At 38.2% G+C, this 23,182-nt stretch overlaps 1 protein-coding gene across 6 annotated transcripts in view; it reads left to right on the plus strand.

The window, feature by feature from the left end:
* Window positions 1-23,182, plus strand: part of SCAF4 (SR-related CTD associated factor 4) — a 64,158-nt gene that overhangs the window by 28,028 nt on the left and 12,948 nt on the right. Inside the window, exons 6-19 of one of the 6 annotated variants that reach the window (XM_008267178.5) lie at window positions 238-377; window positions 991-1,167; window positions 6,508-6,701; window positions 7,007-7,115; window positions 8,272-8,436; window positions 8,909-8,994; window positions 9,746-9,936; window positions 13,040-13,140; window positions 13,517-13,630; window positions 14,614-14,770; window positions 16,386-16,543; window positions 18,389-18,554; window positions 18,641-18,727; window positions 18,886-19,077. In XM_008267178.5, coding sequence (XP_008265400.3) covers window positions 238-377; window positions 991-1,167; window positions 6,508-6,701; window positions 7,007-7,115; window positions 8,272-8,436; window positions 8,909-8,994; window positions 9,746-9,936; window positions 13,040-13,140; window positions 13,517-13,630; window positions 14,614-14,770; window positions 16,386-16,543; window positions 18,389-18,554; window positions 18,641-18,727; window positions 18,886-19,077 — 2,037 coding nt within the window. The remainder of the gene's footprint in view (window positions 1-237; window positions 378-990; window positions 1,168-6,507; window positions 6,702-7,006; window positions 7,116-8,271; window positions 8,437-8,908; window positions 8,995-9,745; window positions 9,937-13,039; window positions 13,141-13,516; window positions 13,631-14,613; window positions 14,771-16,385; window positions 16,544-18,388; window positions 18,555-18,640; window positions 18,728-18,885; window positions 19,078-23,182) is intronic. The other 5 variants (XM_017347217.4, XM_051859485.3, XM_017347218.4 and 2 more) reach the window with 5 other exon arrangements.

Here is a 23,182-nt window from a genome sequence, read left to right on the forward strand (position 1 = left end):
AACTTGAGTTTTCATCTTGGATGCTATGATTTTCTTTCTATAATTGTGTTTCTAATAAAAACATTCCCTTCTGGTACTTGATATAATATACTCCAGGACCACACACTATACATATTATATACTTTATTTTGTTAAATTGGGTGAAATTTTACTTAACAAAGACACTTAATGGGGTTTTAAAATGAGAAATTTGTAGATTAACATTTTCTTGGGCGTTAATGCCCTTCTCTTTTTTAGGCTCACCTCCACCTCCAGTGAAAGTTTCTTCTGAAACCCCACAAGCCACTCCAAACTCCTTACCAACTGTCCCACAGTTGCCCAGCTCTGATGCTTTTGCTGCTGTGGCTCAACTGTTTCAGACAACTCAAGGTCAACAGGTAAAGCACCTACTCAAAGGTTAAGTTGTTAAAAAGGCTAGGAACAGTTGTCAGTTCTGGTTTTCCATTTCTCATGGATGAGCACATTCAAGGTAGAAAATGTCTACTTTTCAACTAGAAAATCTTTCACTAGGGAGACAGTGACAAAGATAATAGTGAAAATGAGAAAGTAAAAAACAAGGGAATAACATGCTTAGAAATAGCAATACTCCTTTGAAAAGAATTTCAGAACTACAAAGTGGCCAATGTTGTTGTTCATAATTCTAGTATTTCTGATTGATTTCAGAGTCGTTTCGAGTAGAAAGGTTTTTTTTGTTTTCTAGAAAACATACTTACTTTGTTCACAATTCAGTGTGTTTTCTCTTCTCTTTGACCATCATTTTATATCACTGGGGTTGTCAAGATGCGTTTTTAAAGTTGTGCTGTGCAGCTTGTATCTCTAATGTATTCATTCACAACAGACTTAACCATTAATAAAAAGTTGATGTTTTTTCCCAGGTTTACTCTGTACCTATGCGATTTGAGTCACCTTTAAGGTTTTTTTTAGTAAATTAACTTTTGATACTATGATTATACTTTGTTGTGTGGTTTATCAGTTTTCCCGTTCTTTAAGCTTCAGCAGATCCTTCAGACTTTTCAACAACCTCCAAAACCACAGTCTCCCGCCCTTGACAATGCTGTGATGGCTCAGGTTCAGGCTATCACAGCTCAGTTAAAGACAGCTCCTACACAACCACCTGAACAAAAAGCTGCTTTCCCCCCACCTGAACAAAAAACTGCATTTGACAAGGTACGCTTCTCTCACATAACCCACCCCACTGTTTATATCAGGCAACTTGGATTGTGGGAGTTAGCCCTTCTATAAGCTTCTTTGTGGACTGTTCATTTTGTTGTTTGTGATTTGAGGGCTCTCCCCCACCCCTTGACATCAAAGCATTGATTATTTTTTCTAGTTGGAAATGTAAAACATGCTCATTTCTGCTATTTCTCAGAGTGAAGAAAATAAACAAGGAAACTCTGTTAATTCCCATACTTGGAGATTACTGCTAACATTTTGCTTTATGTCTTTTCAGATTTCTTAGGATATATGCTTTTCTTCAATTGGTCATAATCTGTACTTGCTTGTTTAGATCTTAATACTCTTGTCTCTTTTTGTTATTGAAGTTAATGGATTTAGATCTGCATTGTCACTGAATGCATGTTAATGGTATTCCATTACCTGGACACGATACGGTTTAAATCTCATTCCCCTGCTGATAAACATTCAAGTTGTTTCCAGTTTTTTGCTGTTAGAAAACATTTCTGTATCGGGTTGGTTCGGTATGTTTCAGCTAATGTGTAGGGTCTTCTGATTCTTTTTCGTTCATGAAACTGCCATTAAGGAAATGGGTAAGCATGAGCATGCACAGCCCAGATCATCTTCCCATTAAGATTTTAATCCAAACAGCTACACTCTTGTTGATTTTATGTTCTTTCTGCTTCTGGAATTTTATGATTATATGAAGTTCATTTTTCAAGTTTTACTGCAAAAATATATAGAAGTAGGAAATTCATAGAACTGTATCTTTCATTTCATTCATCATCTTAAAATTTGATTCTTTCTAACATTCTAAGATAGAAGAACCTTATTACCAGTGGTCCCAAAATACTAGTTTTCATTATATCAGTGATTTATGAAAACTATTTATTAAAGATTAATTTGTTGCATAAAAAGGGAATGCATGCTTGTAGAGGATATAAAACAAAAGTACAGAAAGATATAAAATAAAAAATAATTGTAAACTGCTTTGAACAGATTTGTTTAAATATGTTCTTCTACACCTATTTCCTTACACATGTGAAAATAAATTCTTGGATATATAGATTTATTAGTCTTTTGTTCTGTGCCATAATTAGAAGAACTCTCACTGTATTTAAAAAGAACCATATTTTCTTCTTGTAGCTTCATATTTTTGTTTGTTTGTTTAGTACCTCTGGACTCTTAGAATATGGTTCAAGATAGTTAAATTTTAGTACTTTATAGCCAGCTCTTCCATGCTACTTTTTCGTATACCAGATTCCGTGTGTTTATGTCTATCTGGAAGTTGTTCTGTTCTACTTACATATTTATTTATGCATCATACCAGTTGAAACCCTTAAATACTATCTTGCATTTCCAGATATCCCTCCCACTTGCTCTTTTTTATACTCTGTTTGGCTTTTTCTTGATCATATGCATTAGTCAGGGATCTCCAAGGAAACAGGACCAGTATTTATATCTAAAGGGAGGTAGGTAGTCAGTCCATTAGTAAGAGATGCCAGGGAAAGGGAACCAATATTTACATTGAGAGAGGGGTATCCAGGGAAGCAACCATTGTTTATATCTATGTAAAGAATGAAAGGATGGAGATGGATAGTCAGGAGGAAAGAAGGTAAGAGAGGTTTTTTGTTCTTAAGGAATTGACTCGTAGTTGTCAGTTCTGGTAAACTGACGTTAATAGGACAGGTCAGCAGGCTGGAAATTCAGGTAAGAGTTAACATTATAGGCCTAAGTCTCAGTTCCACAGGGCAGCTGACTGGAAACTCAGGCATGATTTCCATGTTTTGTAGTCTTGAGAGATGCTTCTGTGGAAAACCTAAGTTCTTGTTCTCAAGGCCTTCAGCTGATTGGTTGAGGCCCTCCTGTAATGACGGGTAATCTGCTTTATGTAGATTCTGCTGATTTAAATGTTAATGTCATCTAAAAATTACATTCACAGCAACATCTAGATTAGTATTTTGCCAAATAACTGTCATATGAAGGATGTGGAACAGGCATTGTGGTGCAGCAGGTTAAGCCATCACTTCAGACACCTGCATCCTTTATTGGAGTGCTGGTTCAAGTACTGGCTGTGCTACTTCCAATCTAGCTCCTTGATAATGCATAGGGGGCCGGCGCCACGGCTCACTAGGCTAATCCTCCGCCTAGTGGCGCCGGCACACCGGGTTCTAGTCCTGGTCGGGGCGCCGGATTCTGTCCCGGTTGCCCCTCTTCCAGGCCAGCTCTCTGCTGTGGCCCGGGAGTGCAGTGGAGGATGGCCCAAGTGCTTGGGCCCTGCACCCCATCGGAGACCAGGAAAAGCACCTGGCTCCTGGCTTCGGATCAGCCGCGGCGGCCATTGGAGGGTGACCAACGGCAAAGGAAGACCTTTCTCTCTGTCTCTCTCTCTCTCTCTCACTGTCAACTCTGCCTGTAAAAAAAAAAATAATAATAATAATAATACTGCATAGGGGACTCCATGGGTGATGGCTCAGATACTTGAGTTTCCTGCCATCCACATGAGAAACCTGGCTGGAGTTCCTGTCTCCTGGCTGTTGTACCCATTTGGGGAGTGAACCAGCTGGTGGAAGATAAATCTCTACATTTTTCCATGAACTTTTTACAAACCCTTGTGTAACCTAGCCAAGTTGACAGAAAAAATTAGCCATTGTAACACGCTTTTTTCAGGTGAACTTTAGCATAAATGTTAAAATTACTTTTTTTTAAGATTTTTTATTTTTACTTATTTGAGAGGTAGAGTTACAGACAGAGAGAGGGAGAGACAGAAAGGTCTTCCCTCTGTTTGTTCACTCCTCAAATGGCCGCAACAGTCAGATCCGTGCTGATCCAAAGCTGGGAGCCAGGTGGTTCTTCCTGGTCTCCCATGTGGGTGCAGGGGCCCAAGCACCTGGGCCATCCTCTGCTGCTTTCCCAGATCACAGCAGAAAGTGGATTGGAAGAGGAGCAGCCGGGACTAGAACTAGTGCCCATATGGGATGCCGGCGCCACAGGTGGAGGATTAACCAACTGTGCCATGGCACCGGCCCCATGAATTTGAATTTGAAGTTTAATTTGGGAAGCACTGATAGCCTCACATACAGGCTATATTTTTATAATTTCCTTTATGTGTGTCATATACATTTCATCTTTCATGCTTAGATTTCTAGTTTTTGTTTTACATTTTTATTTTCATTTTCTTTGAAAAACAGACCCACAGAGATTTCCTATCTGATGGGTCACCTCTCAAGTGCCTGTAAGAGCCAGGGTTAGGCCAGGCCAAAGCCAGAAACCAGTAACTCCTTATCTGGGTCTCTGTGGGTGTGGGAGGGATGTGTGGGATGTAGGCTATCATATACTACTCCCAGGTGCACATTAGCAGGAAGCTGGACTAGAACCAGGCAGTCCATTCCAGGTTGCAGGCATCCCAAGTGACATTTTAACTGCTGTGCCAAATGTCCACCCTGTTTGTTGTTTTTGTTTTTATTTTTAATTTATTTGAGAAAGACCTCCTATCTACTGGTTCATTCTCCATATGTTGACAGTAGAGCAGCCAACTGCCAAAGCTGAGAAATAGGAATTCATTTTATCTTCCACATTTGTGGCAGGAACTCGATTTCAAGAGTCATCACCACTCTGTCCCAGAGTCTGCATTAGCAGGAAGCAGGAATTAGGAGTTGGAGGCAGGCATTGAACCCAGCCACTTCAATATGGGGTACAGGCATCTTGACTAGGGGCTTAACTGCTAGACCAGACCCATGTTCTGTTAGTTAGTGTTTCATAGTACTTTTCATGTGGCTTATGATGCCATACAAAAAGACTATTAATTTTGATTTTATCTTTCAGATATTAATGTTGATTCTCTTGAATTTTCTAGGTAGCTATTAAATTTGAATTTTTGTCTTCAAAATCTGGGCTTATTTGTTTTTCTTTACTGGTGGCTAAGACTTCCAGAGAAAAATTGAGTAGAAGCCATGATAGTAGGCATTTTTAGCTTGTTAATTTGAATTACAGTTCCTTTAGTATTTCATCTTAAAGGATTGACCAGTATTTGTTAGTTATACCAGCTTTGGGGTGGAGCGGAATCTGTTATTCTTTTGACTAAAATGGTCTCTTTTAAGCTAATTGCTGATGATAATTTTTCTACTTCAGCTGCTTTACAGATTTTCAGTTACCTCAAAAAAAGCAACTAAAGGGGCTGGTGTTGGAGCATGGTAGATTAAGCTGCCCCTTGCAACACTGGCAGCCTATATCAGAATGCTATTCCACTTTAATCCAGCTTCCTGATAATGTGCCTGGGAAGACAGCACAGGATGGCCCAAGTGCTTAGTACCCTACACCCATGTGGGAGACTAAGGTGGAGGTCTGGCTCTGCCCTGGACCAGTCCTGGCTGTTGTAGCCACTTGGCGAGTGAACCAGTGAATGAAACATCTCTGTCTCACCTTCGTTGTCTTTCATATAAATAATTAAATTTTTTCCAAAAATAAATGTCCTGATTTTCATTTTTAAGTTAAAGTTTCTAGTCATCCGAGTTTAGCAGTAAAGTTTTAATAAAGAAGCTAGTGTTAATGGGCATGAAATTCCTTTGTGCCCTGGTCCTATATTAGTATTTTTTTTTAAAGATTTATTTATTATTTTATTTGAAAGGCAGAGTTACAGAGAAGCAGAGAGAGAGAGCGGTCTTCCATCCATTGGTCCACTCCCCGGATGGCCACAATGGCCGGAGCTGTGCTGATCCAAAGCCTGGAGCTTCCTCCAGGTCTCCCACACTGGTGCAGGGACCCAAGGACCTGGGCCATCCTCCATTGCTTTTCCAGGCCATAGCAGAGAGCTGGATTGGAAGTGGAGCAGCCAGGACTCGAACCTGTGCCCATATAGGATTCTAGCAGTGCAGACGGCGGCTTTACCTACTATACCGCAGCACCAGCCCCTTATTAGTATATTCTTGAGCAGTTATATATGGATATTTTTCTTTATGCACTCATAGTGATTGAATAAAGCAGTCCTTTTTTTGTACATTTTATAGATGGCTGAAAATGTACACACCCATTGACACCCATTTTCATGCACACAGAGTTTATACTCTAGGTAGATGAATATTAGAAGAAAGTATTAGTTAATTATGAAATAAGTGGAAAATAAGTCAAAAATGGTGCATTTTTATATCTTTCCTAAAATGGCATTTTTGTGAAATTTATTTGTGAACCAAGGTTCTCAGAGTCATGTAGAAAAATAAGATTGTATGCAACAGCGTGGTGGGTTATAGATGATGGTAAACATCTGTTGTTTAGCATTTTCTGTGCAGTGAATCACAGTCGGAATTATAAAATGAAATATCGACGTCCCTATTCCAGAAGCTGCTTGATAGATTTGATTATGATGATGAGCCAGAGGCTGTGGAAGAATCAAAGAAAGAGGAAGCTGTTGCTGCCACCACTGCAGCCCCTGCTGCCGTTGCACCTGCTGCCGTTGCACCTGCTGCGCCTGCCACCACAGCCCCTGCTGCCACAGCGCCTGCTGCCACCTCTCCTCCTCCTCAGACACCCTTGTGGGTTTCAGATTTTTTTCTTTTTTAAATTCCTGGACAGATAGGAACTTAAGTAACTTAAGTTAACATTTAAAATTTTCAGTGGAGTCACTGTTTTGTATGACGGTGGTGTTAATAATCTTTCTTCTGAATGGGAAGAGGATCCTGTCAGAATAAAAAGTGACTTTTGCATTTGAGATAATACTGAGTATATGAATTAATTATTGGCAAATGCATGATTCGGCAAAATGTTGATTACTTATGATGCCTGAATAACATTCATTGTACGTCTATAGTATACATTTTATGATTATTCACATTTTCAGCGGATTTCCTGGAGATGCCATGCAGCAGCCAGCATACACGCAACATCAAAATATGGAACAGTTTCAACCTCGAATGATGGGAATGCAACAGGATCCGATGCACCATCAGGTACAGGCATTTTTGTTGTGACTCAGTTTTGGTTTTTGTTTTGTTTTGTTAGATTTATTTATTTATTTGAAAAAGTTACATAGAGAGGCAGAGAGGTCTTGCATCTGCTGGTTCACTCCCCAGATTTCCACAATGGCCAGAGCTGCACCAGTCCGAAGCCAAGAGCCAGTACCTTCCTCTTGGTCTCTCAAGTAGGTGCAGGGTCCTAAGGACTTGGGCCATCTTCTACTGGTTTCCCAGGCCATAGCAGAGAGCTGGATCGGAAGTGGAGCAGCCAGGACTCAAACCAGTACCCATATGGGATGCTGCTACTGTAGGCGGCGGCTTTACCCACTTTGCCACAGCGCTGGCCCTGTAACTGAGTCGATCTGTTCATTAGAACACACGGTTTACACTTCACAGATCACTATTACGTAGCTGTATGATCAGCCATGTAGCACTACAGTGCTACTGCAGTAATTGTCTTTTACAACAACCCATGGGAAATACTCTAGTGTAGCCTTAACTTACTGAGAAAGCTCTTTAAGTATGTTCATTTTTTATTCATATTGTATTTGATTAGTTCTGTAGAGTTGGTAATGTGATAAGATGATTTTATTTTCTTGTTGAATGAAGTTTTAATAGTTATTTTATGAGCCTCTTTAAAATATAAAGAAAACCTATTAAGATGTTTCCAGACAATTACTGAAAGTTTAATAGTAATTTAGAAAGAATAGTTTGTAACATTGTAATTACAGTTTTCTTTGTTTTGATGTTTGAATTGTACATGCAGAAATGTTAGGTTATAATTTGCTTTCATTGATATTTTACTTGAAACCTAGTGAAAACAGACCATTTGCAATTGTAGTTCTAAGTTCAGCCTGTCACACTGCATTCTTATGTAAATGAAACTATCTTTTAAGTATATAAAATAAAACCTATAAATAATTTGGAAATTCTATAATTTTTAACCATATACTAGGGCTTGTAATGGTTCTTTGGACAAAGATTGTACTTCTAAAACTTTTCAAGGAATGTTGAATATCATTGTAGTTTTTCCTTGATTAGAGTTTATTGAAGATATTTTAGTTTTACATAAACTTGAATTTTTCCAGATTATTGGTAGCTGCTACTTAAAATCTGCTCATATACTTTTTTTTTTTTTTTTAAACGAAAGGTTCCACTTCCTCCTAATGGACAGATGCCAGCGTATGGACTTCTTCCTACAGCATTTCCTCCCATGGCTCAGCCTGTGATTACTCCACCTCCACCAGTGCAGCAGCCTTTCCAACCTACTTTTCAGGCACAAAGTGAACCACATACGCAGAAGCCACATCAGCAAGTAAGATTTCATTCTGATATTGATGATCATTATGGTTTCCTTGACTTACATGCAGATTCCTGTTTATTTGCTTTCTGTTTTCATTTCATTTTTTTAATAGGAAGAAAGTCCTTGGACTTTTTCTGTGCTCCAACTTTTTACCTAGTAAATAGATGTACTACTACCAAAGTCCATAGAGTTCTGAAAGGATAGTGATGTGTATAGAAGGCTTAACCAGTGCCAATTCCCCATGTTAGGTGTTGATTTATTAGAATTATATGCAATTTACTGGATATCCAGAGATTTCTTCTAATCCTCTGAGCTGTATTAAAAAATTTTTTTTCAATAATGGCCAGGATGTTACTAAACTAGTTATTTGGTCCTAGGTATAATATCAAAAGGCAAGAGGTGGTGTGTTGGTTTTTTTTTTTTTTTTTTTTTTTTTTCTCTTTTCCACATTCCTCATTTCATGCTTGTTTTTGTTTTATTTCAGGAAATGGAAGTAGAACAGCCTTGTATTCAAGAAGTTAAACGGCATGTGCCTGATAACCGAAAATCAAGATCTAGGTCAGCATCCAGGTAATTTATAGAAAATGTTTTTCCAATCCTGTATGTCTTAAAAACATGGAGAATTAAATCAAATGGTATTCTTTTCAAATATTTGAAGTGTTACTATATAACGAATCCAAGGTTAGTCCTTCTAAACCACATTTTTTCCTTTCATTTGAGTTACATACATAGTGTTAGAATTATATATTCAAAGTTTCTTTACAACTAACCAAAGTGGAAGCAGAGCAGTGCTGCTGTGGATCATGCTTTTCAGTTGTTTATGTATGAAAGGAAGCAGATGATGTAGTTGGGTCCCTGCCTTGCACATGGAGACTGAGGTTGAGTTTTTTGGTTTCATTAAAGATTTATGTATTTGAAAGCAGAATGACAGAGGAGAGATGAAGATATCTGCCGTCTACAGGTTCTTTCCTCAGATGCTCACAAATGGCGGAGGTGGGACTAGGCTAAAACCAGAAAGATACCTCAGTGATGGAAATTAGCATCTTAAACTGCAAGGGCATAATTTAGAGTAGTACCAGGGATACTAAAGACAAAAACAAGAGATGCTTTTATAAATTGGCAGTGTTACTTATTTCATCTATATTCTATAATGCTTTCTAACTCATACATTTTTAAAAAATCTTTTAGGATTAATTTCCAGCTATTCATGTCTTATGTAAACAATGTTACTTACCTGTATTTTTTCATACTAATTTATATGCTTATATTTTCTACTTTATCTCCATGTGTTATCTGTTCTCTGTCCTCATGAAAATGTCAGGTCACCAAAAAGGAGGCGATCTAGATCTGGGTCTAGATCTCGGAGGTCTCGTCATCGACGTTCTCGATCTCGCTCCAGGGACAGACGCCGGCATTCTCCCCGCTCTCGGTCCCAGGAGAGACGGGATCGAGAGAAGGAGAGGGAGCGAAGACAAAAGGGCCTTCCTCAGATCAAAGCAGAAACTGCCAGTGGTAAATAAACCTTGATAGTCAAACTTTCTGCTTATAACTGTTAGAAAAGCCATAAATGAAGTATTGTGTCTGTTGATTTTTATTCTAAATACTGCTTTATTGAGTCTTACTTGTTGATGCATTCATGTATGAGTTTGTTTTTGAGGGGTGAGAGGTGTAAAGGCCAGCTATAAATAAAGCAGGCATAAGGAGAGGACTGAACCAACAGTAATGAGTGATAGCTTGTCTTACTTTTGTATACTAAAACCTAGCTCTGCTTTATACAATGGATAGGTTGTCCAAGATCATTATTACTGAGCAATTTACCATTTGCAGAATATACTAGCTTGCAGTATCTCCTGAATCTTGCTGAATGTTTTCAGAATATACTTAGTGCAATGTGCTTCTGTTAAAAATTTCGTGATATGAGGAGTCCTCAAAAAGTTCATGGAAGTCTATGCTATGAAAAAACTATGCATGGATTTCAGTTTTTTGGTTTTTTTGTTTTTTGGTTTTTTTTGTTTGTTTTTGCATCAGAATAAACTTACTGTAACATATCTGAATAGGGATCTAGTTAGAGAGAGGCATTAAGACATCAATTTGAAAATAATTCCAATCAGAGCAACATGAATTCTGCTAAAATTGAAGAACAGACATCAGGTTTATGTTGTAAAACTTCGGTGAAAGAAAAGTGAAATCATTGATATTTTTCCAAGTTTATAGGGTCAAGGCCCCCAAATAAATTGGCCATTTCCAAATATATAATTCATTTCAGCTATGACATCAGTTTGCAAGGAAAACATAAATATTGTTTGTGTGCTAATTGAAGATTGACCATTAACATCAGAAACATGAGCCGACACTGTAGACATCTCAGTTGGTTCAGCTTATGCAACTGTGACTGCAAAATTAGAGTGGAACGAGCCTCTGCTCAATGGATGCCAAAACTATCTTGGGAAGATCAGTTGTGGACAAGAGCAGATCTTGGAGTGGAAATTTTGATTAAGTGGGGTCAAGATCCTGAAACATTTCTTTGAAGAATTGTAGCAGCATATGAAACATGGCTTTACAATCAGTAGCTACCAAGAAGTGGAAGTGGTCTTGTCAAAGCAAAAGACGACCTGTCAGGAACAGATGTCATGATAGTTATTTGGGAAGAGTGTCCACATGTTTTGCTTGTTGGCTTTCTGAAGAGCCAAAGAAAAATAATACATGCTCGATTATGAGAGTATTTTCAGAAATTTACCTAGTGCCTTCACAGAAAAATATCCGGGAAAGCTTCCCCAAAGAGTTATCCTCTACAATGGCAATGGTCCTGGCTCAGTATCCACCTCTTTTTTTTATTTTTTATTTTTTTCATATTTGTTTGAAATGCAGAATTGCAGAGATGGCAAGTCAGAGTTTACATCTGTTGGTTCACTCCCCAAATGACTACAAACCGCCAGCGTTGGGCTAGGCTGAAGCCAGGAGCCAGGAACTCCATCTGGGTCTCCATCTTGGTGACAGGGACCCAGAGCACTTAGGCCATCTTCTGCTGCTTTCCCAGGTGCATTAGCAAGGAGCTGGATCAGAAATGGAACAACCAGGACATAAACCAGTGCCCATATGGTATGCCAACATTGCAGGAGGCAGCTTAACTCACTATGCCATGGCACCAGCCCCTTTTCCTAATCTTTAAAAGTCTTTAGGAACCATCACTGTGGTGTAGTGAGTAAAGCCATTGTCTGTGGTGCCAACATCCGTATGGGCTATGATTTGAGTCCTGGCTGCTCCATTTTCAATCCAGTTCTGTGCTGATGTACCTGGGAAAGCAGCAGAAGATGGCCCAAGTCCTTGGGCCCCTGTACTAACATGGGGAACCTGGAAGAAGCTCCTGTCCCCTGGTTTGGATCAGCCTAGTTCTGACCATTGCAGCCATTTGGGGAGTGAACCAAGAGATGGAAGATCTCTCTCTCTCTGTAAATCTGCCTTTCAGATAAATACTTAAATCTTTAAAAAAGAAGAAACTCCTGGCTCTTGACTTCAGCCTGGCCCTGACCCAGCCCTGCTGCTGTGGCCATTTGAGGAGTGAACCAGCAGAGAGAAAATTCCTCTGTCTCTCCCTCTCTGTAAATAACTGACTTTCAGATACATAATCTAGAAAAAAATTTTGTTTAAGTCTTTAAGGGCACTCATTTTTCATCAGTGTAAAAAAAAAAAATCATGCATTAACATGATTGAATTCCCAGGATCATCCATTCATTAGGAATACACTGAATGGCTGGTACTGTCACTTACAAAAGTGTCTTGGACTTTGATAAACTTCATGTTGAGAAAGTTTATATTTTTAATTTGTCTTCTTTTAAAATTCAACTTGTTCATTTTTTTAATATATTTTTATTTGAAAGGCAGAAATAGATCTCCTATTTTCCATTTCACTTCCCAGATGCGAACAACAGCCAGGGTTGGGCCAGGCCAAAGCCAGGCCAGGCCAAAGCTAGGAGCCAGGGACCCAGTCCAGGTTTCCCACATGGGTGGCATGGAACCAACTACTTGAGCCAGCACCTGCTCCCTCTCAGAGCACATGTTAACAGGAAGCTAAAATGGGGAATGGAGCTAGGATTCAAACCCAAGCAATCACAGACGGGTGCAGGTATCCCAAGCAATGTCTTAACCACTATACTAATGCCTGTACCTGATTTTTATCTTTAATTCCATTTTCCCACAGACTTTGTGAAGTCCCCTCATATTAAGGCATGTGTAAAATTTGTAACTCTTTTAAGGCCTGTTACTTAGGTGCATCTGCATAAGAGAAAAGCTACAAACTCATGAGTTAGAAAAGGACAATTGCATGTAGTGAAGAAAGCAGTGAAATGTTGGTAAACGAGAGATTTGGGTCCACAGCCTAGTTCTGCTGTTCACTGGCAGGGTAACCATGGACAAGTTACTGCTTCTCTGGCTTCTAGCTTTCACTATCCTTGTTCCATTTCTGAATGTTTTAGAATTTTCAAATGTGTATGGGATTTGCTGTCAAATATTTTGAGTCATAATTTAACTCATGCATATCTTGTGTAAGAAATTTTTTCAGGTACTCTGTTGCTCATTGTCAAATGTGAACAATTTTATGATTACAATTTATTTTAAGTTTGCAGTACTACACTCTGGGTAGGACAGCTGGACAAAAGGACTACTCAGCAGGATGTTGCCAGTCTCTTAGAAGAGTTTGGTCCAATTGAATCCATTAACGTGAGTATTCCATAACTGGATAGATGCGATATATGTCATCTCACTTGAGATTCAAGTAGCAGTTTATGCAGCTTAATAGAAGATGTGGCTAGACGTCAGGTATTCTGAGTCCATGTTCAGTATTTTCTGCATTTAACTTTTCTTGGATAACCAAGTTTTAATTAAAACCCTTTTGTAGGAATATCTTTACATAACCTAGTTTGGAAGACTCAACTGTCAGTTGAAACCAAAATTGAATTGCCCAATTATAACAATTTTTTAACCTTAGCTTTTGGAGCAGCAGGGGGTAGGATGGTATTCACACAAGTCACTTAGTATTATGTCTTATTGCTCTTTGATTTTGTTATCTTTCGTAATGCTAAATTTTTTGGAGCAGATGATTCCTCCCAGAGGTTGTGCCTATATCGTAATGGTTCATAGGCAAGATGCTTATCGTGCGCTGCAGAAGCTGAGCCGAGGAAACTATAAAGTGAACCAGAAATCCATAAAGGTATGGTTTTATAGACCTTACTGCTAATTTTTTAAAATATTTGAAACTATTGTATTTATTTTTAAAAAGTATAATTTGAGGCTTAGAAATAGGTGGTTTTTTTTTTTTTTTTTTTTTTTTTTTTTTTTTATGTCGACTTGACCCTTTAAGACAAACAAAATCTCTTGGTCTGGCCCTGCCAAGGCTTCTACAGGCAAGACTTAAAATTTAGTAAATCTGCAGCAGGCTAAATTTTAAGTTGATAAATTTTGCATGGCCCGCAAATGATGTTTCTCACAACTGCCCTACAAGAATTATTATGTTTAATTAACATGAAATTTTAAATGTCAGTTAACATAGGATTTTTTTTTATGTGCATGGGTTCCTCAAGCATAGTTATCAGTGCTTTAAATATTATGTCATTTAGTAGTATCTTAAAAATAAAAAATACTTGGCTGTTCCTCATTTTATTTTTAAAGTTTGCCGCTAATCTTAGAATTAACTGAAAAATAGTTACCAGAAAGAGGGCAAAGGTAGAGGTATCATGGGTGGTATTCTCATTAGGAACCAAAGTCTGTGCTTCCTCAGTGTCCTTAATGCCCCATTCTGCTCTTGATTACACTGCAGAAGGATTTTGTCTAATGTTGAGATACCCACAGACCTTGAGCAGTAGTCCTCAGAATATGGGGCTATAGAAGAAACTAGCCTTTCACTGATAAATTTCTTCCTTTTCTCTGAATTTTATGCTACCTGATTTTAGGATAGGTAGAGGTGAGGGAGTTGTTAAGGAGCAGATGTCAGTGAAATTTTCATCCAGGGTCCAAATGGGACTGAAAGGGAACCAGTTCCATAGTGAAAATAAGACTTTGAGTGAGATTCCAGTATAAATCTGGCTTAGATTGTTACCTGTTGCCAAAGTTGGAGAAGAATCATCGAGAATAATGAAATCTCAAGTCTTAAAAACTTCTCTCTTTTGTTTTATATTTTCATAAATGATGAAATAGATTGCCTGGGCCTTGAACAAAGGAATAAAGGCAGATTATAAGCAGTATTGGGATGTAGAACTTGGTGTTACATATATTCCATGGGACAAAGTCAAGCCCGAGGAATTGGAGGGATTTTGTGAAGGAGGAATGCTGGACAATGACACACTTAACCCAGGTAAAACACTGTTACCATTTCTGTTGCAACTTATTTATTTGCTAAGTGTAATGCATGTAACAAATCAAATGTCTTATTTATTCTTTGCATTAAGAAAGTCTCTCCATTTTAAAATAATGGAAAAAATAGAGTAAGTTAAAAGCTGTCTTTGACCTTATGCAATTTAAATCTATAGGAAGAGATGCAAACACAGGTGAAATGATTACTGATTATGTGCTTAACTATTCATTTCAGAATTAAGTAGGGCTGATCTGGACTCCCTGAGAAAACTAAGCAGATCCAATCAGTCTTAAAGTCATTGGTATCATGTTTTAAATCCAGCACTTAGTAATAATTTCTTTCACAAATTTTCAGTGTCCAGAGAAGCAATCATAAAAAGCTGTGTAAGATGAGGAGGTGCAGTTATTTGTGGGCATGGATATTAAAAATGTTAGATTGACAGATTGCAGTTTGAGAAATGGCATCAGATTGGACAGGAAGGACCTGGAGAGTTGATAGCAGGAATAAGGAAGAGTATAGGGTGGCATAGAAAAATAGATGAAAATAAAGGAAACTTTAAGCAGCAGTTGGTGGTTTGGGAGCCAAAAGGAGGTAAAACAATGTCATACTATTCCCACATCCTACCTCCTCCCTCCGTAAAGCCTTCGCTTAATGATAGAGCCAGGGTTCTGTTCCAGCAAACAGGTATCAAGGGCCTTCTGTATGCCAGTCATCTGAGAGGCTATAGACCAGGTTAATAAATAAGACAATGAAATCATGGACCTTGTGGTGCAGTGGAGGGTTTATAGAAGTTTATAGAGGAGAATCTGATGGAAAGCAGCCCCAGAGGACAGGTCAGACATTCTGTTTTCACTTGAATAGATGATAATGTGAAAATAGATTGAAGTTTATATGTTATTCTTTAATATTAGGGAAAGGTTATTCAGGAAATGTTAGGTATCTTTTTAAAAATACCGGAATCCAGCGACCAGCAATGTGGCATAGCAGGTTAAACTGCTGCCTGTGACACCAGCATCCCATTTGGGTGCTGGTTTGAGTCCCAGCTGCTCCACTTCCCATCCCTCTCCTTGCTAATATACCTGGGAAAGCATCAGAAGATGGCTCAGGTACTTGGACCTCTGCACCCACATGGGAGACATGAAAGAAGCTGCTGGTCTCAGTCTGACCCAGCTCTGGCCGTTGCGGACATTTGGGGAGTGAGCCAACAGATGGAAGATTTCTCAAAAAAACTTAAATCCAAATAAGACATACTTGTGGTAGAGAACGTAGGCTGTAAAGATGGGTTGAATGCATCCCTGCCACTTACTAGGAAAGTGACCTTTGCCACATTGTCTTTGCTTTCCTCATTTATGAAGTGGGAATATTAATGCTGCCTACTTAGAGGTCATTAAGAGAATTGATTAAGTTACTGTGTACAGGTGGTTAAGGCAGTGCCTGACACAAAGTAAATTTTCTTTTATGTGTCTTATAGTGTTAATCATTAAATAATTGCTAATTATAACATTAGCATAGGAATTTATTTAATATGTGAAATAAGCATTTTTCATTTTTGGATTTAAAGTTGTAAACTAAAAATGGTAAACTCTTATTGTCACATTTCGTTAATTCTTAATAGATTGGAAAGGAATTCCCAAGAAGCCTGAAAATGAAGTTGCTCAAAATGGAGGTGCAGAAGCATCACACACAGAACCAGTGTCACCCATACCTAAACCTTTACCTGTGCCTGTTCCTCCTATGCCTGTTCCTGCACCTATCACTGTACCACCTCCACAGGTGAGGATATTTAAATTTAAGTGAAAGATCCCTTTATAAATCTTACTGTTGATGTACACTTAGATTAGTAGTCAACATGAGCACATGAACGCCCATACAAGCTTTTCATATTTTGATATCCAGTCTATTACTTATAAACTCTTAAACAGTTCTTTTCATAAATGTTAGTAAAACTGGAATATATTACTGTTTTATTCCATGTATTACCTCCTGATGTCCTAGGTATGAGATGTGAATTTAGAAAGAGAGGGGTTACTTCCCTCCCCTGCACCCCCACCTCAGCGACAGCTACTTTTTTGAGGGAAAGGGAGTTTCTTAATCTTTATTTCAAGTGGTACCATCATGAAATGTTTAATGGATGATTGAAAACTAATTTAGAAGACCATGTAACGTAAAGGTGTATTTATATGAAGTCTTTGCTGTCAGGTCAACCAACCAGTTCCTTAAAGGGGGAAAAGTCCAGATTCTGGTAGATTTGGGTTTGATTCCCAACTCCCATTATTTTTGCTCAACAGTTTGGTTTTGGGTGTGTCCTATCTGTAAGTGTGTAAATTCCCTTTGCTTTTATTTTATTGGCTTTAGTGTTTATCCCGTATCAGAGTTGTTTTGTGGGTAAAATGAGGATAGTGTGCTCAACATGTTTCCTGCTGAATAATGAAGAACCTTTTGGTGAAAATTAGAAATAACTGTCCCATATTACAGTTTTGTGTGTGTTGTACTAGAATTTTCTTTCACTACCTTACTTACTCAGGTACTCAAATTTTTATCGGGGAGCAAATGTTTAACCTAGCAGTTAAGGTGCCTACATCCCAAATCAGAATGCCTGGGTTCAGTTCCTGCCTCTGGTTCTTGACTTCAGCTTCCCACCAGTGCAGACCCTGGGAGGCTGCGGTGATAGCTCAAGTAATTGGATTCCTGCTGCCCATGGGAGGTCTGAATTGCACTCTTGGCTCCAGCCCCAGACTAGTCATGTGTGGGCATTTGGAGAGTGAACAAGGGATTAAAGGTCCTCTCTCTTCCTCTCCTCTCCGCTCTCTTCCCCTCTCCTTCCCTCTTCCCTTTCTTTGTGTCTGCCTCAGATTTAAAAGGAATCGTAAACAAATCTGAACTGTCATAACACTGAGTTGCCTGATCTCTTGATTTTTCTCCAGTGGAAAATGATATGGTTTGGTACCTGCTTAGCTGTGGTATTTTTAAAATAAACTCCCCAAATTGGCAAACTCTTTAGTTGACCTTCTGGATATGCCTTTCCAGTGCAGGTTCCAAGGAATATTCATTTAAAGTAGCCTGAATAATCCTTTCAAATCTCTTTTTTCTTTGTAAAACAATAGCTAACATTTTGGGGGAATTTGTTAAGTGTATGTGTCAGGCACTAGCATTTAGCATGTATTAACATTTAAATCCCCATCGTCATGTGAGGTTGGCACCATTTTCCAGTTTAAATTGCTTGCTCAAGGTCACACAGGTAGCTGAGGAAGGGACAGACAATAGGGCTGTAGAACCTGTGGTCCTGGCCTCTAACATAGATTGTCAAGTAGCCATTCTTATAGATGTGTTTTCCAAAGTTATTTGAGTAGAGGGTGGAATGTTTTAAAGTATATTGTGCTTTCAGAACACCCGTGAATTCTGACACAACTCTGAGACACAATGCAAATTTGGTAGCAGAACTTTGATTTCTATCATTTGAAGCAGGTACAAGTTTACTATTATAGGTGTAACAAACACAAATTTAGAAGCATCTGTTTTTTCAGTAAGAAGATACTTTCTTCCTCTCTCCTCACTATATGGATGGGGGGAGGGTGGATAGATAAGTGGCTTCATTTTTTTTTCTTCTTCACTTTGTAGGTCCCACCGCATCAGCCTGGTCCTCCTGTAGTTGGTGCTCTCCAACCTCCCACATTCACACCTCCTTTGGGAATTCCCCCTCCAGGTTTTGGTCCTGGTGTTCCTCCGCCCCCTCCTCCTCCACCATTTTTGCGCCCAGGATTCAATCCAATGCATTTGCCACCAGGTACACTAAGTTGTTTGAGAAAACATTCTTTTAGAGCCTGAAGTGTAGAGATAAAGCAAACGGTTGACATTATTTTCTTATTCTAGGTTTTCTTCCTCCTGGACCCCCACCTCCTATAACTCCGCCAGTATCCATTCCTCCTCCTCACACTCCACCAATAAGCATCCCAAACTGTAAGCATGTTCTTCCTTTGTGTTCACTGGTCCTCTTGAGCTGGGGGTAGGAGGGAACTCCACGAACCAGGAATAGGGTCTGTAGTATGGCAGAAGAATGTTGACGGGGGCATAAGTAATTATTCAGCTTCACATGTTGATGTAATTATATTCCTTAGCTACTATCGCTGGTATAAATGAAGACACTACAAAAGACTTATCTATTGGAAATCCCATTCCAACAGTGGTGTCTGGGGCTAGAGGAAACGCCGAGTCTGGTGACAGTGCGAAAATGTATGGCTCTGCTGTGCCACCTGCTGCACCCACGAATCTGCCTACCCCTCCTGTCACTCAGCCTGTTTCACTTCTGGGTAAGTTAATTCTGTTTTTATCATTTTTGTTCCTCCCTACCTCCCAGTTAGGTGTTTTAAAAGCAGTGCAAATTTTGGTAAAATGTTTTCCAAGGCCAATATTTTTCTTTGAGGAATATCTTAAATATGTACACTTGGTCTTTACCACGATACAGCCTCAAAGATGAAAATATGTTTGCTTTGAATAGAAACTTGGATTTACATTTTTAATTTGATACAGAATAATGCTGGATATCTATGCAAAGGAAGTGCTATAGAATCCATGATTAATGTAACCCCTGATTCTTGCCAGCTTTAAAAGAGATATCTCTCTGACTGTGTTAAGTTGGTTGGGGTTTTTTGGTTTTTCTCTCTGTCTGGACTGGTTTTTTCCCATCTGATAACCCTGGGCTGGCAGAGAAGTCATCTTTGATGCTTTGCAGTAAATGGCTTTGTTTTCTAAGTGACAGTTGCAAGCCTGAGAAGCCAATTTGCCCTGGTCCTTCAGGTTTCTCCTGCTGGGCTTTCTCTGTTACACTGTTTCCCCGTACTCACTGCTGCCAGGAAGGGAAGTGTAGGTTAGGTTGTTTACACCTTTTAAGAAGGCTTTCCCTTACTTAAAGTACATCGGATACTACAGTAGACGATCTTTTACTTAATCAGTCGTTATATTTGAGATTGTAGTAATTAACACTTGATTCTCCTAATGGAGAATTAATACTTCCTAAAAATTGTAACATTCTAATTCTTTGAGCCTATTGTGTCTTCAAGGTGTGTGTGTGAATACATATTTGCTTTCTTAATTTTGGGATTTTTGAGAAAAGAATCTATTAGTTATTCTGAGATGTTGGACTGTGGGATGGGTGTTGCTTTGTAATAGGGAGTATTTACTTTTCACCTATACTTTCAGTAATGTTGGAAATTTTTTTATTTTGTGCATGTACCATATTTATAATAAAAATTAAATTTGAAATGGCATACTGTATTGCTGCCCTAAGACTGAAATTAGTCTGATAATAAACTGTTTTCCTTAATGCACAGATTGGGCAGTGGTAAAAGTAGCTTGAGCTTAAAATTTGTCAAAAGTAATACACAGTATTTGTAAGATGGAAAATAACTTGATTAATGAACAAATTCTTTACAAGGTCTGTGTTTTAGTAGGACGAAATGGGCTATGAGCTGCAAGCACTAGCATCTTTGTCATGCCCTTTTTTTTTTTTAATATTGATAATAAGATTGTTTTACCAGAATCAGAATCTGAATCAGGTAGAATTTTGTGATCAATGCATTTCCTCCACATCCTTTCTACCCCACATCCCCCTGATTATGATTTCACTTTCAGTTGAAAGTTGCTAGTCTAAGGACTATTTACAAAGTTGCATGCATTTGTACTATTTCTCTGGCTTACTAAATTCATTGAGTGAAGATTTCATGATTCTCAGAGTTTAATAAGAAGACCCTGTCTTTTGTTTCTTACTACTGATCATAAAATTTAACCTCTGCTTCAAACATCTGAAACAAAACAAAACACAGGTAAAAAATTATTAAGCTTGAAAAATAGGTTAGAGACAGCATTGTGCTAGACAGGCAAAGAATGAGTAAGAACAGATAGGGATCAGAGCTCTGAAATAAAAGCAAGCAGAATAGATGGAAGTTCTATAAGGGACATGTGCAAGATGTGTTAAGAGAGCAGATGGGCAGTTCTCAGTGTGGGACTGTTTACACTCTACCTCTGATGATTATCTTTTTGTATGACTATTAAAATAAAATTCTGAAACCTAAAGTTATCACAAATCCAAAAAGTAAAGTTTGATATAAGATAAAACTGAAAACTGATTAAAATAAATGCTTTAACTAAAATGCAGTTTAATTCCAAACATATGAAAGCCTTCTGTTTGCCTTCATTTAAAAACCGTGAAAAGACTTACTACATAAATTTTGACCCTTTTAAAAGAGATTAGTTTTTTTAAATGTATATGCAGATAAAAGTGGATTTATCCACCACTGACCACAGTCCCACCCATTTGATGAGGGAGTATGGTGGTGGCTGTGCAGTGGTGAAGGGTCAGTAGTAATGCAGGGGTTTTGTTGCTGTCTCCTACTCGACGGGTTCTAGCGCTGCACTGCTTGATGTCCTGCTGGCACACTCATGTTTTTTTTATGATAATAAGAGGTACTCTTAGAGTAACCATTAAGTCTAGAAGTTGATAAGAAACTTCGGTTTCCTCAGCTGTGAAGGGGAATAAAAATGAGGCTGACACACCAGGGTGTCGTGGTGACTCAGTGGGCAACACATAAAACACCAGACACAGAGCCTGCCCCAGGGTAGGCGCTAAGTGAACAGTGGGTGCCCATTTCAGGTAAGAAATGTCCTGGGTTATCCTTAGAACTAAGAGAAGACTGCCTATGCCTCACAATTTTAAAGCCGTATTACTGTAGCTGGGATTCATTTTAAACAGTATTTGTTGGCAGACAGGAAGCAAACTTACCAGGAAAGGTGTCTTGACATACTTGCACCAGATGTTTTCAGGGTAGATTAGACCAAATCGTAAGTTCATACATGTTAAAGATCCATCCACTGGCTTATTGAAAATACGTGTGTGTTAGTCAAGGTGCTGTTTCATTGTATCTGTATTCCCATTAATAATATCCAGTAGTTTTCTTATAAAGGAAAGTAAATGTATCTTGAGACGTGAGTTCTTGGATCTTAATTTCTGAAATATGGCAGTATTTTTAAAGTAACAAAGGTCATATACACATTCACATTTCTAAAAATTTGGTAGTGAGGCCTGGTTATATTGGGAAGAGGCAGTGGGATGCCGTAAAGATGGTTTGGTTTAAAGATTTTTCAGTATCATCAGACTTACGTATGGGTGTGAGTTTGGGAGTAATGACTGCCAGTTTCTGGAGGTGGGCTGAGCTGGCCTTTGTTGAATTTAGAGAGAACTCAACTTCTGTATTTTAGAGATTTTGATTCTTTTATTAATACTGATAATCTGAAAATATAAAATTACTTATAGAATACTTGTGCAATAAGAGCTCACTACTTGATTTTAAAGAAATCTGTTCTTACTACCTCACAAGCCAAAATAGCTAGAATAGGTGGTGGCTCATAAGCAAAAGGTAACATTCTCCAGTTGGTCCTTTAGGGGAGACAGAGTATTAAAGATGACAGCAACTCAGTTCATTCTCTTTACTATGTAAGTGTCTGTAAGAACTCTTTTCAAATACGTTTGTATAATATGTATCTCTAATATGTATACAGTATATTTTTATTTAAAAGTTCATTGTAAATGTGAATTTTGGGTTACTTTGGTGTTGAAAACAATAAAAAATTTTAAAAAATGTTTGTTTGTGTTACCTATATCTACTGTATTACCAGGATGTCCAAAATATATTTTCAAGCAAAAATTGTTCTAGCTTGAACTCGCACCTTTTGTGGGGCCTTAAGACCCCTTCTTGACAAATACACTTAGTATGAAGCAACTTCCCTGACATTTATTGCTATGCTACCATAGATGATGGTATAAATAAATAAGAATTGTGTGTTTTTAAGATCGTTTCCTATTTATTGGTAGTTTTTATAACCACAAATTAGCGGACTCTGTGCCGAGTTGTTATGCACTGGTGTGATGCACTGTAGTCCCTCCATGGGTCCAGTAGTAGGCATTTGAGTTGGTGATTCCATATTCACATACCTTAAAAAATGATTGTGCACAGAATTGGTTGTTTAAACAGGTGTGGTTTTTGTCCTTTGTGCTTAGCTAAGTTGATCCCTAAAAATGCCTAGAAAATGAAAAACTGCATTGGCAATTTCAGTAATTGCATTAAACTAAATATTTGATTTTTGGTCATTTTAGTTTAATTGTTACTTTTTAATTTTTATGCTCTATTTAAAATTCTATAATTTTTAATAGTGATTTTTTAACATTTACCTTACAACATTAGAGCACCAGTCTACTAGTATACTAGTCACTGACATTGAAAGGAAAATTCTAGAAAGTAGTTTCAAAAATATGACTAATAACTAATTTTTTAAAAGTTTGTATTTTAGTTTTTTTATTCTGAATTTTATTATAATGTTTGGTTACATTAAATTATAAGCAGGAGGGCAGTGTACCTGGAT

Source organism: Oryctolagus cuniculus, chromosome 4 (assembly GCF_051225735.1).
Source record: "Oryctolagus cuniculus isolate XC-2025 breed Fujian yellow rabbit chromosome 4, ASM5122573v1, whole genome shotgun sequence".
NCBI lineage: Eukaryota > Metazoa > Chordata > Mammalia > Lagomorpha > Leporidae > Oryctolagus > Oryctolagus cuniculus.